At 41.5% G+C, this 14,551-nt stretch overlaps 1 protein-coding gene across 4 annotated transcripts in view; it reads left to right on the forward strand.

Annotated features, from left to right (window-relative positions):
• Window positions 1-3,464: 3,464 nt before the first annotated feature.
• Window positions 3,465-14,551, forward strand: part of tsen2 (TSEN2 tRNA splicing endonuclease subunit) — a 41,265-nt gene continuing 30,178 nt past the window's right edge. Inside the window, exons 1-2 of one of the 4 annotated variants that reach the window (XM_059944072.1) lie at window positions 3,465-3,672; window positions 6,703-6,933. In XM_059944072.1, coding sequence (XP_059800055.1) covers window positions 6,748-6,933 — 186 coding nt within the window. In that variant the 5' untranslated portion in view covers window positions 3,465-3,672; window positions 6,703-6,747. The other 3 variants (XM_059944075.1, XM_059944073.1, XM_059944074.1) reach the window with 3 other exon arrangements.

Consider the following 14,551-nt stretch of genomic DNA (forward strand, 5'->3'; position numbering starts at 1 on the left):
GTTGAGTTTGTGGTGAGAAAGGCAAATGCAATATTAACATTCATCTCAAGATGACTAGCATATAAAACTAAAGACGTTATGCTAAGACTTTATAAGGCACTGTTGGGGCCTCAGTTGGAGTATTGTGAGCAGTTCTGGGTCCCTTATTTAAGAAAGGATGTACTGACATTGGAGACGGTTCAGAGCAGGTTCCTGAGAATGATTTCAAGAATGAAAGGCGTATCGTATGAGGAGCAATTGATGGTTCTGGATCTTTACTCACTGGAATTTAGAAGAATGGGGTGGGGGAAATTGCATTGAAACTTATCAACTATTGAAAGGCCTAGATAAAGTGGATGTGGAGAGGATGTTTCCTTTTGTGGGGGCGGGGGGGGGGAGGGATCTAGGACCAGTGGGAACAGCCTCAAAATAGAGGGATGTCCATTTAGAACAGAGATTATGAGAAATTTCTTTAGCTAGAGGGTGATGAATCTGCGGAATTTGTTACCACAAGCGGCTGTGAGGCCAAGTCATTGGGTGTATTTAAGGTGGAGGTTGATAGGTTTCTGATGAACTTTTGGCCTCAGTATCTGAAGATGACGAGTGGGCTGCCTTCAAGAGAATGAATCCAAGGGAAGCATTCAGTCCAGACAGAGTACCTGGCTGAGAACTGAAGACCTGTGTCAACCAATTGGCTGATTTATTCACGGCTATCTTCAACCTCTCGCTCTGGCAGTGTGTGGTGCCCACCTGCTTCAAGCAGGCACCTAATATACCGGTGCCCAAGAAAAGCATGGTAACCTGTCTGAATGATTATCACCCAGTGATGAAGAGTTTTGAGAGGCTGGTGTTGAAGCACATCAGCTCCTGTCTCAATGGCAACCTGGATCTGCTCCAGTTCACCTACCGAAGCAACAGGTCTACAGCAGATGCCATCTCATTGGCTCTTTGCATAACCCTGAAACATCTGCACAGCAAAGATGCATACATCAGGATGCTCCTCGTTGATTACAGATCGGCATTCAACACCATCATCCCCTCAAAACTAATCAGTAAACTCCAAGACCTGGGCCTCAATACCCCCCTTGTGCAATTGGATCGTGGATTCCCTCACTTGCAGACCCCAGTCAGTTCAAATTGGGAAGAATATCTCCTCCACAGTCTCCATCAGCACAGGAGCACCACAGGGATGTGTGCTCAGCCCCTGAGATACTAGCTTTACACCTATGACTGTGTGGCTAAGTTCAGCTACAACACCATATACAAGTTTGCTCATGACACCACTGTTGTGGGCCGTATCAAAGGGAGTGATAAGTCCGCATATAGGAGAGTGATTGAAAACTTGGCTGAGTGATGTAATGACAGCAACCTTTCACTCAATGTTAATAAGACCAAGGAACTGATTGTAAACTTCATGAGAGGGAAACCAAAGGTCCATGAGCCAGGTGAGGCCTCATTTGGGGTATTGTGAGCAGTTTTGGGCCTCTTATCTTGAAACTTGAGAGGATTCAAAAGAGGTTGATGAAAATGATTCTAGGATTGAATGGCTTGTCATATGAAGAGTGTTTGATGGCTCTGGGCCTGTATTCACTAAAATTCATAAGAATGAGGGGTGACATCACATAAACCTATCAAATGGTGAAGGGCCTTGATAGAGTGAATGTGGAGAGGATGTTTCCCATTGTGGGAGAGTCTAAGACTCGACACAGCCTCAGAATAGAGGGGCCTCAGAATGGATGACGATGTAGCGGTGTGCTACACGCAGCGCTAAAGTTACGACACGGAGTCGGTAACTGCAGTCGAAGGAAAAACTTTATTCGAAATCCCCAGCCTCACTTTTAAGCCTCCCTCAACCTGCCCCCCGTGGCGCAGAGGCTCCAAAGCTCTGTGCTCGCAAATCCCCGCAGGCTATCTCCCTTAGCCGGAACGCTGGCTAATTGTGAGCCGGTTCGGATGTGCCAGGAAATGGGTCGCCACAACGATGAATTTCTTTAGTCAGAGAGTGGTGAATCTGTGGAATTCTTTGCCACACACAGCTGTGAAGACCAAGTCTTTATGTATATTTAAGGCAGGGGTTGATAGATTCTTGATTGGTCAGGGAATGAAGGGATACGGAAGAAGGCAGGAGCTTAGTGCTGAGAGGAGAAATTGCAGTAGCCATGATGATATAGCAGAGCAGACTCAATGGGCCAAATGGCCTAATTCTGCTCCTATATCTTATGGCCTTATGGTCTAATCATCAGAGGATCAAAAGTGGAGAGGGTCAGTAATCTTAAATTCCTAAGTGTAACTATAACAGGAGGTCTGTCTTGGAACCATCAAATAAATATTACTGCGAAGAAAGCACAACAGCACCTCTTCTTCCTCAGGAGTCTTTGGAGCTCAGCAAGTCATCAAAAACCTTGGCAAACTTCTATAGATGTGTGGTGGAAAGTGTGCTGACTGACTGCGTTACGACCTGGTATGGGAACACCAATACCTTTGAGCACAAATTCCTACAAAAGGTAGTGGATTTGGCCCAGAACATCATGGGTAAAACCCTCTGAACCATTGAGCTCATCTACATGAAACATTGCCGTAGAAAAGCAGCATCTATCATCAGAGATCCTCACCACCCAGGCCATGCTCTTTTCTCGCTGCTACCATCAGGTAGAAGGTACAGGAGCCTCAGGACTCACACCACCAGGTTCAAGAACAGTTACTACCCCTCAAGCCATCAGGCTCCTGAACAACGGGGGTTAACTACACTCATTTAAGGACTCTGTAATATTGTTATTTCATGCATGTTATTTATTGCTATTTATTTCCATCTGCATTTGCAGTTTTAGTTTACAGTTACTGTTCTATAGATTTGTTAAGTACACCCACAGAAAATGAATCTCAAGGTAGTATGTGGTAAGATTTATGTACTCTGATAAATTTTACTTTGAACTTTGATTAGGCAAAGCATGAGAGGGAGAAGGCAGGAGAATGGGATTGAGAGGGAAATAGTTCAACCATGACAAAATGTCAGAGCAGACTTGATGGCCCGAATGGCCTAATTCTGCTCCTATGTTTAACGGTTTAACCCTAAAAAGCAGAGACTGTAACTACAAATGCTCCAAATGTGGTCTAACCAAAGTTTTATATGGTAGCAACATGACTTATACTAAATGCCTGACTGTGTCTACCTTGTGATTTATAATGTTAGCTATGGACTTGCACCTCTAGATGTAGTTTAGTAGTGCTCCTAAAGGTTCCTGCTATTTACTGTATACAGTACTTTCATTTTGTTCTTGATCTTCCAAACATAACAAGCCCCACTTGTCTGGATCAAACCCAAATTTCCAACTGATCTATATCCTTTGACAACTGTCCTCAGCTACGCTAATGTCCGTGTGTGTGCACATTTTTTAGTGATTTCACCGGGGGAGTCTGAGCAGCGGCGAATCTTGTCCCTGAACAATTGCATCTTGAGTGGTTTGGGTCACGTGGAAACACCATCTTGCACTAAAAGCAGGAAATCGCGGATCGCATGCAATGTGATGCATGTTGTGAAGTAAATAGTTATTAAGGAGCGTGGTTTGTTTCAGAGCACAGCAGAGTGATGTAGGAACGGAGAAGAGGCGAGAGCGGGCCGGCCGGCGCTATTTGAGGGTGGTGCAAGTGGCCGACCGGGGGAAGGGCAGCTGGGCTGCACACCCCGAGGAGGAGGTATGATGGAGGATGAGTGACTGGGGGGGGGGAGGGAAGAGCCCTCTTGACACACAGGATGAGGTAGATGGGTGACAGGGCGAGGTGCGGTGGGGCTGCTGCTGGTGACGAGGTATAAAGTGTGAGGGTAAGGGTGATGGGGGATGAGGTTAGCAGGGTGCTACTGGTGATGTAGGTGAGTGATTTCTGATGAGTGGGGAGGGAGGGGTGGATGGTGTGCAGGAATATCTCAAGGTGGGGAGGGGAATACGTGCGATGGGGGAGAAAGCAAAAACGATGTGAGATAGGGCAGGGAACAAGGGGCATGCAGAATTGAGGGTAAGGGAGATTCTGGTAGTAGGGAGGGGTGAGGCAAAGTATAGATGCTGGAAATCTGAAATGAAGTCAAAAGCACTGGAAACACAGCGTATCTGCAGCATCTGTGAAAGAGAAATAGTTAAAAGTTTTGGATCGCAAGCCCTTAGTGAGTATGATGAGGGAAAGCTGGACTGTGGGGAAGGGATGTTGCATACTTGTGATAGGTGGAGAAAGGGGAAAAAGAGCGAGAGGTGGATGGGATGGAATCTTTGTTGAGAATTAGTTGATGAAGAGTTGGGTAATCCCAGGAGCTAAAGGATAAACAACTATGACAGGTGTAGTTGTGAAGTAGAGCATGCTTAGTCTTGAGACTGAGCTAGATAAGTGTGGTAGGTGGGATCGTCAACAGAGGAGACCTCGGAAGCCTAGATCACCATATGCATCAGTACAATGAGGACCTCCTCACTCTCCCCCCCCCCCAACAATTTTGTGATTTTGTCATAATAGCACATATAGTCATCTGAGATTTTAATAATAAGGCTGATGTCTGGACGAACTAACCAGAAATCCAATTTAAATCCTAACTTAACAGCGATAACATTTTTAAACTCAAATATCCGGAAGTTGTGAAGATAATTGATCTTTTTTCTAGTCCATTTCACTAAATATTGTGAAGATAAGATACTTTGCTGAGGTCTGGGTTTTTAATGGTGTACTGTACCAAAATTGTGGCTTATCAAGTAACTCTGCCGACTTGACCATGCTATGTGTGTATTGGAAAACGTTTGACGTGCTGCCTTTTCATTTCTGGTGTCCTGTTGGTAAGAATTAATTGCTCAGCTGGTTTGATAACAGCATCGGAGCTGTATGCCAGGGATACCTTTGAACTGCCAAGAACCTACCATATAGGATGTTCCAAGACTCACAGGGCACTGAATCTTTTTATAGGCAGCTTTTTTTAAAAACAAACATGGCAACATTGCTTTGCTGTGAAATCACACACAATATTTGTAGCTGAGGCTCCACTGCTAAGCCTTGTGACTTTTCTGAAAATGGCCATTTTAAGTTTGCATTCTGTGAGTCTGTGTCAAAGCCAGGAATGGGGCAGAGGGAGGTTTGACCTAAGTCCATGTTGTAAATTCAACAATGGATAAACAAGATAATACTTTAAAAACCTGACATAAGAAACTGCAAATGCTGGAATCAGGAGCCACACAGAAATCAATGGAGGAACTGGCTGGGTCAGGCAGCATCCATGAAGGGAGATGAACAGTCAGTGTTTCAGATCACGACCTTTCATCTGGATGGCTATTGTGGAAATGTTATTGTGAAATTCCCAGATTTTGAGATGTTTAACATTTTTTAAAAAAGCTCTTTCAAAGGCCAGCATGGTCTCTGAGTAAACATCATCTCAAATGCCTTTTTAAAATGTTAAGGTATCAACTGGTTCCTTTTTATCTCACTTAATATTTCCTCAGGACATTAGTATAAGTTAAGTGTTTTGTTTTTGATAAATGTTAAGTGCCAGATTACCACTATCAGATACGCTGGTTTTCAACCTGTTTAATTTACTGCACCTGTTATCAGGTGATGTCTGAGTGTGTTGGAGATGGAAGACTGTGCCCTGGCTGCATCCTGTCTGTGGGTTTGCCTATCTGCTGAACCACAAGCTCCAGCACAGTTTTAGCTCCATCTGTCTTTAAATGTGGGAAATCCCCATAGTGTGATCTATTCAGAAAAAACGCTCCAATCCATTTGTCTTTCCACTTCGGTTTTCAAAATGATGGAAGGTGTTTTGCTTGTGCTATCAGGCAACACTTAGTCAATAGCTCACTCGGTGATCTGAACTTTCAGCAACAATGTGTTCAATAGATTTGGCGAGGAGAAACTTTATTTCCTTTTATAATTTCTCATGCCTCAGACTCCAAGGGGCTTGAGTTTACTTATGTTATCTTATTTTAAAACACTTTTGCAAAAGCCCACACATTTGTTTTTTTTTAAATTCTACTTAATGTCAGAGAAGTGGCCATACTACAGGACAGCCTTTGCTCTTACTGAAGCCCACCACCCCTCTGGGGCATCGGCCGCCAACAGCAGCTCACCAGAATCCTCTGTCCTGGGCCAGTCTTTCAGGTTGCCCCCAGGTGTAACCCATCTGAGATCCTTCCTCTCCCAGGCATGACGTCCTGGGTGTCTCTCGCTCGAGGTTTTTATGGGATGGGTTTGCTGACCCCATGCCCAACCTTCCTCCATTTGTAGCTGGGCTTGTGAGCATCTGTGACAGAGTTCTTAGCTGTTACAAATACATCTAATAGAAGGGTTTGTTTAAAGCGTGCATCTGTGCCTATTATTTAACACCCTGGTTTTATTTAACCCTCCTATGCGGCTGGACATGGGGCCTATGCAATTTAATACATTTGCAATTATTCTTATTTGGAATATACTTTATTTAAAATCTTAAATATCCCAAGATATTTTGATCACTAAATGATTCTTTTTAACTGTAATAGCTAGAAATGTAAAATGGTAAATTCTGGAAATGTTTAATGCACCGGATCGTACCTGTCTTCAATCTGAAAGCTTTTTCTCCTATTTCTATACATATGTTGCCTGACCTACAAAATGTTTCTAGAATTTTCCGTTTTTAATCTTCTGATCAGATCAGTATTTTTTTCTTTTCCAAACTATATTGAAAGGTGTTTGAAACTAACTCCCATGTTTTCATTTTTCAAGATACCACCTGTTACCTGAAGTTACTCTAAAGGACTCCTTTGTACAATGGCGGAAGCAGTATTTCAAGCACCAAAAAGAAAGAGAAGAGTGTACGAGTCTTATGAAGCGCCTTTTCCCTTGTTAACTGAAGAAGGCACCATTTCAAATGAGCAAGAACATCATTATGCTGAAATGATAAATAACAATGTAATTGTGAGAAAGCCAGAGAGCATACAGACCCTGTATGGAAAGGTATTTCGGGAATTGCTGCTATTTTCAGTACATGTTTGTGATTGGACTTTCACAATTTGTAGAGGGTATAAAATTGGAACTGCAATAAATAGTGAAGAGACAGTAAAGTGATTTAAAGAGGACTTGGGTGTGTTAATGGAATGATGAAACCTGTGGCAGATGACTTGGAGTCGTACAGTGATACAGCATAGAAAAAGACCTTTCAGCCCAACCAGTCTATGCCCAGCTAAGCTAGCCCCATTTGCCTGTGTTTGGCCCATATTCATCTAACCCTTTCCTACTTAAAATTGCAAGAAAAAGTTTGTAAACCCTTTGCATTACCTGGTTTTCTGCATTGAATTAAATCAACTTTATTACTTGCATCCTTCCTATACATGAGTAAAAATCGTTGTGTTACGACTCCATCTAAATGTGTAATTTATAGTAGTTTATAATAAATAGTATGTACAATAGGACAGTCAATATAACAGAAATAAAATTGTATCAGCGTGAATTAATCAGCCTGGTGGAAGAAGTTGTCCTGGAGCGTGTTGGTCCTGGCTTTTATGCTGTAGTACCGTTTCCCCGATAGTAGCCGCTGAAGCAGTTTGTGGTTGGGGTGATTCGGGTCCCCAATGATCCTTTGGGCCCTTTTTACACACCTGTCTTTGTAAATGTCCTGAATAGTGGGAAGTTCACATCTACAGATGCTCTGTGCTGTCCGCACCACTCTCTGCGGAGACCTGTGATTGAGGGAAGTACAGTTCCCATAGCAGACAGTGATGCAGCCAGTCAGGATGCTCTCAATTGTGCCGCTGGAGAAAGTTAGGATTTGGGGGCCCAAATCAAACTCCTTCAACCGTCTGAGGTGAAAGAGGCACTGTTGTGCTTTCTTCACTACCCAGCTGGTGTGTACAGACCACGTGAGATCTTCAGTAATGTGTATGCCAAGGTGATCACCTTCTCAACCCCAGATCCATTGATGTCAATAGGGGTTAGTCTGTCTCCAGTCCTCCTGTAGTCCACAACCAGCTCCTTTGTTTTTGTGACATTAAGGGAGAGGTTGTTTTCTTGGCACCACAGTGTCAAGGTGATGACTTCTTCTCTGTAAGTTGCCTCATTATTACTTGAGATTAGGCCAATCAGTGTAGTGTCATCAGCAAATTTAATTAGCAGATTGGAGCTGTGGGTGGTGACACAGTCATGGGTATACAGAAAGTACAAGAAGGGGCTTATGACACAGCCCTGAGGGGCACCTGTGTGGAGGGGCAGAGGTGAGGGAGCCCACACTGAACACCTGCCGGCAATCTGACAGGAAGTCCAGGATCCAGCTACACAAGGCAGGGTCAAGGCCAAGGTCAAAGCTTCTCGTCTTGCCTGGAGGGAACTGTAGTCCAAGTACAGCATTCTCACATAAGCATCCCTCTTCTCCAGGCGTGTAAGGATGGTGTGTAGAGCTATGACTATTGCATCATCTGACGATCTGTTGTGTGGGTAGGCCAATTGCACGGGGTCCAGAGTGGATGGGAGCATGCTGCAGATGAGTCCTTGACCAGCCTCTCAAAGCAATTGCTTATTATTGATCTGAGTGCGACAGGACGCCAGTTCTTCAGACATATTACCTTGGTCTTTTTAGGTAGAGGAACAATGATGGATGTTTTGAAGCAGGAGGGCACTCTACACTGGGAGAGGGAGAGATTAAAAATGTCTGTAAACTCACCTGCCAGTTGTGCCGCGCACATCCTGAGTACCCGCCCTGGGATGCTGTCCGGTCCCTCAGCCTTGCGACTGTCCACCTGTTGGAAACACTGGTGTATTTCAGCCTCAGAGATGACCAAGCTGCAGGTCACTTCAGTGTCTCCCCTCAGGGGCTCAGTGTCGGCAACATCGAATCAAGCATAAAAAAGATTTAGCTCATCTGGGCGAGAGGCAGCGATGTTGGATGTTGGAAACTCCACTACGTTTAGCTTTGAAGTCTGTGATGGTGTGCAGACCTTGCCATAAGCTGCGTGTGTTGTTGGTGGAGAGTTGTGACTGGATCTTGTCCTTGTATTGTTTCGCTGACGTGATGACTTTGCGCAGATTGCAGCTGCATTTTGTGAGTTTCTGTTGGTCACTGGCAACATAAGCTCTGTGTTGCACAGTAAGTGCTGCTCGCTCGGAACTGTTGACCCAGGGTTTCTGGTTTGATTAGATCCTGACCGATTACTGGGGGACAACATCCCCAATGCACTTCCAGATGAAACACGTGACCTCAGAGACATCCTCATTATGAAAGACATTCCAGTTGACGTCATCAAAGCCGTCCTGTAGCATGAAGACCGGTTGGTCGGACCAACAGTGGACGGTTTTAACTATGGTTGCCTCTTGTTTCAGCTTCTGCCTGTACCTTGGCAGCAACAAGATGGAGGAGTGACCTGATTTTCCAAATGGCGGGCAGAGGAGTGCTTTGTAAGCGTTGTGGAAGGGCGAGTAGCAGTGGTTGAGTATGCTATCTCCCTGTGTGTCCACCTAGATGCGTCGACAAAACTTCGAGAGACTTTAGTCAGTGGCACTCTCTTAAAGTCACCGGCAACAACGAAAGCAGCCTCCGGGTGTGCAGTCTGATCTTCATCTACGTTGCAATAATAGACGAACATAATCTGCCTAAATTAATAATGCACAAACAATTGTACTTCTCATCAATACTGAGTACGCCATTTAAACAATCAAAAAAGTATGTGAAACTCTGGGATAATGCTATCTACAAAATCCATTTGGAATCAGATGTTCCAATCAATGAGATGAGATTGGAGGTGTGGGTTGTAGAGGTGCTCTGCCCTATTTAAAAAAAAAGTCACAAAGTCAGGTTACTGACGGAGCCTGCTCTTGTTAGAAGGATCTGTTTATGTGCACCATGCCTTGATCAAAACAACTTTCAGAGGACCTTAGAAGAAATGTAGAGATGCACGAAGCTGGAAAAGGCTAGAAAAGCATTTCTAAAGACCTGAGTGTTCATCAGTCCACAGTAAGAGAAATTGCAACAAGGCAATGATCTGAAACATAAGAGTAAATCAACCAGAATGGTTTAAAAAGAAGAAAATTTGTGTTTTGGAATGGCCAAATCAAAGTGCAGATCTTGCCCCAATTGAGATGCTGTGGCATGACCTGAAGATGGCTGTTCATGCAAGATATCCCAGAAATACCATTGAAATGAAACAATTTTGTCTGGAGGAATGGTATAAAATTCCTCCTCATCATTGTGCAAGTCTGATCAGCAGCTATAAGAAATGTTTGGTGGAGGTTATTGCTGCGAAAGGAGGTTCTACCAGTTATTAAATACAAGGGTTCACATACTTTTTCCACCCTGGACTATAAATGATTAAACAGTGTGTCTAATAAAGACATGAAAAGTACAATTGTGTTTTGGCAGATTGTGTTTGTCTATTATGGTAACTTAGATGAAAATCAGACTACATTTTATGAGTAATTAATGCGAAAACCAGATAATTGCAAAGGGTTCACAGACTTTTTCTTGCAACTGTATGTAAATGTTCAAGTGTCTTTTAGTGAATTTCAACACAGCAGAATGTAAGATGATGTTCTTTAGAGCAGCTAAGTATTACAGTTTCCGACCGCTGTCTGTAAGGAGTTTGTACGTTCTCCTTGTGATCATGTGGGTTTCCTCCAGGTGCTCGGGTTTCCTCCCACAGTCCAAAAATATACCTGTTGGTAGGTTAATTGATCATTGTAAACTATCCTATGATCAGGCTAGGGTTAAATCGGGGGTTGCTAGGTGGCACAGCTTGAAGGGTCAGAAGGGCCTATTCCACACTCTCAATAAATAAATAATGTTTTTAATATTTTATTTATAATTTTCTACAAACTACAATGAAGAAAAGAAAATCAATAATATATAGAAGGATCATTGCCATATAAACAAAAATAACAAAATACATGTCTTAACAAATGAGCAAGTCACCCATCGTAAAAAAGGAAAAAAAAAGAGAAAAAGAAAGAAAAGCACCCAATCCATCACCTATCCAACTCCAAGCCAACCATCATATGAGATACACTTTTATTACCCCAGAACTACATATTGTAATAAAAAAAGGGGTGGGCAGCCAGCTACCTGATCAGAAAAAAACAAAAGTCAAAAAAAAGCTGGAAATGTAGGGTCTGATTATCGAGGGAAAAAAGAACAAACACCTGTTAATCTAGGTGAGAGTTATGAAAATATTCGAGAAAAGATCCCCACACCCTATGGAACTTAATGTCCGAATTAGAAAGTGGGCATTGAATCTTTTCGAGATCTAAACAAGACATAATATCCCTAAACCATTGAGCATGGGTAGGGGGAACTACATCTTTCCATTTAAGGAGTACTGCTCATCTGGCTAGAAGAGAGGCAAAAGACAATGTTTGCTGTTTAGCCAGGGTCAAATGCTTGTCAGGGTCTCGAAGAATACCAAAAAGAGCGATCAAAGGATCAGGTTCCAAACGACAATTTAATAAAGAAGATAAAGTTTAAAAAAAGCATCTTTCCAAAATTTTTCCAGAGCAGGACAGGCCCAATACAAATGGAAAAGGGGGGCCTCGCCTCCTTTGCATTTGTCACACCAGGGACTAATATCAGGATAAAACTTTGCCAATTTGGTTTTGGACATATGAGCCATGGACGACTTTAAACTGCAGGAGACAATGATGAGCACATAAAGAGATTGAATTGACGGATTTAAGAATTGAATCCCAAACCTTGTCAGACAAAGAAAAACCTAAGTCATGCTCCCAAGCAGTTTTAATTTTATCACAAGGGGCTCGTCTGAGAATCATAAATTTAACACGAATAGTAGAAATTACGCCTTTGCCCAAGGGGTTCATTTGAAGAAACAAGTCTACAACATTTTTATCAGGTTGTTCAGGAAAATGTGGTATTAAAGGGCTAATAAAATGTCTAATTTGAAGGTATCTAAAAAAATGAGTATTCGGTAAATTAAACTTTATAGACAACTGTTCAAAAGACGCAAACCGATTGTTTGTAAAAAGATCTTCAAAACGCCTGATACCTCTCCTACACCAGTCTTGGAATGTGGAATCCTGCATAGACGGTTGAAATAAATGATTGTATAGAATAGGACTAGAGAGGGAAAAACTATAAAGACCATGGTATTTTCTAAATTGAGCCCATATTCTCAGAGTAGGCCTGATTACAGGATTAATAATAGATTCTGGCAATTGGCAAGGAAGAACAAATCCAAGTAAAGCTGGAATAGATCATTTCTTATAAGCATTTAATTCCATTGCCACCCATGTTGGACAAACAGACTGACTATAAAAGTAGGACCAAAAGATAATATTACGAATATTGGCTGCCCAATAATATGAACGAAAATTAGGCAACGCCAAGCCACCTTCTCTTTCAGGCTTTTGGAGATGAGCTTTATTGAGTCTGGGCTGTTTACCCTTCCATAGGTATGACGAGATAATAGAATCTAAAGGATCAAAAAAAACTTTAGGAATAAATATAGGTAAAGATTGAAATAAGTATAAAAATTTAGGGAGAATATACATTTTAATTACATTAATTTGCCCAATTAAAGACATGTAGACAGATGACCACTGTGCTAATCTCTGTTTTGTAAAATTTAAAAGATTATTGAAATTCTCATCAAACAGTCGATTATACTTCCTTGTTACGATAATATTAAGATAAGTAAAACAATTGTTTACTAGTTTAAAAGGGAGATTGTGAAGTTCTTATTCTTGTGCTTCCTTATTTATCGGAAAAAGTTCACTCTTATGTAGATTAAGTTTGTATCCGGATAGCTGACTAAATTTATTGAGAAGTGAAAACAACAAAGGTAAGGAGGTGGTCGGGTTTGATATAAAAAGTAACAAATCATCGGCGTATAGAGAGACTTTGTGCTCAAAACTGCCCCTCCAGATCCCAGTCAGTTCAGTACAACTGCGAAACGCAATTGCCAATGGCTCGATAGCCAGATCAAATAACAGAGGGCTTAAAGGGCATCCCTGTCGGGTGCCACGTTTAAGATCAAACGGTTGGGATTGCTGGGAATTAGTCAAAACTGATGCAATTGGATGGGAATATAGTAACTTAATCCACTTAATAAAATTATATCCAAAATCAAATTTTTCTAAAACTGCAAATAAATAGTGCCACTCCACCCGATCAAATGCCTTTTCGGCATCAAGAGAGATAACACATTCAGGGTCCCTGATGAAGATGAATATAGAATATTAAAAAGATGTCTAATTTTGAAAAAGGGAAGACGATTTTTAATAAAGCCAGATTGATCCTCGGAGATAATTAAGGGAAAAATAGTCTCCAGCCTACAGGCCAAAATTTAGTTAAAATTTTAGCATCTACATTTAATAGAGAAATCGGCCTGTATGAAGCACATTCTAATGGATCCTTACCTTTTTTCACTAAAAGAATGATACAAGCCTCATCAAATGATGCAGGCAATTTATTTTGTTTAAAGGAATCAGAAAAAACTAAACTAAGTTGGGATAAGAGCAATGAGGAAAATGATTTTTAAAATTCTGTAGAGAACCCATCAGGACCAGGAGATTTACCAGGCTGCAAAGCAGAAATAGCAGAGGATATTTCCTCTAAGGATAATGGCTTCTTCAATTTGTTTAAGATCAGAAGAAAGTTTAGGAATATTTAAACTATCTAAAAATTGCATAACAGTAATATTACCATTAAAGGATTCAGAGGTGTAAAGTTGAGAGTAAAAATTCCTGAATGTATCATTAATTTCAGACTGGTCCACACTAATATTCCCATTACTCATTTGAATTTTAGTGATGTGTTGTTTTGCTTTAGAGCACCTAAGTTGGTTAACTAAGGACTTACTAGATTTATCCCCGTGAATATAGAACTTATTCTGACTGCCCAAAAGTTGACATTCAATTGGATAAGTAGAAATAAGATTAAATTTAGTTTGAAGTTCCATTCTTTTTTTTATATAACTCCAGATCCTTGACCTGGACGTATAATTGATCTATAGCTTCAATCTGATTCATCAGTTCTAAACGTTCTTTGTGAGTCTTTCTTTTCAATAATGTTTTAAAGAAAGTGCAGAACAGGGGGATGTGGGGAGTTTTTGTACAATTTTTTTTAATTTGATGGCAGAATGTTAAAAAAAATGAACGGTGGAAGTGGAAATTTACCAAATTTCTTTTTAAAAAATGACTCCAGCCCCAACTGCAATATTGTGTTCAATTCTATCCACAAGGGATCCATTTCTTTCGCTGCTGCTGGGTCTAAAATTTCTGAGCAAACAATATCACCAGAGTACTTTCACCAGAAGAATTGCTGTGGTTGAACAAGGTAGTTGGCCATCATCTTCTCGAGGGCAATTAGGAGCGAGTGATAAATGATACGTTTACTTGCACCGACCACCACAACACATATACAACAAAAGAAACACCACTTGGCATGAGAAGCCAGAATTGTTCCTGCGGTAGAAAAAAAACACAGAAATAATTTAATATAAATGCTTAAAATAGTGACTGGCTGATTCGGGGGGGGGGGGGGAAATTAAACCCATTCAGTGACTAAAAGTTCAATAGCAGAGTGGACAGATTTAAGGTGATTGGCAAAGAAAATAGAAGACAAGATGAAGGAAATAGT

This window comes from Hypanus sabinus, chromosome 19 (genome assembly GCF_030144855.1).
Source record: "Hypanus sabinus isolate sHypSab1 chromosome 19, sHypSab1.hap1, whole genome shotgun sequence".
NCBI lineage: Eukaryota > Metazoa > Chordata > Chondrichthyes > Myliobatiformes > Dasyatidae > Hypanus > Hypanus sabinus.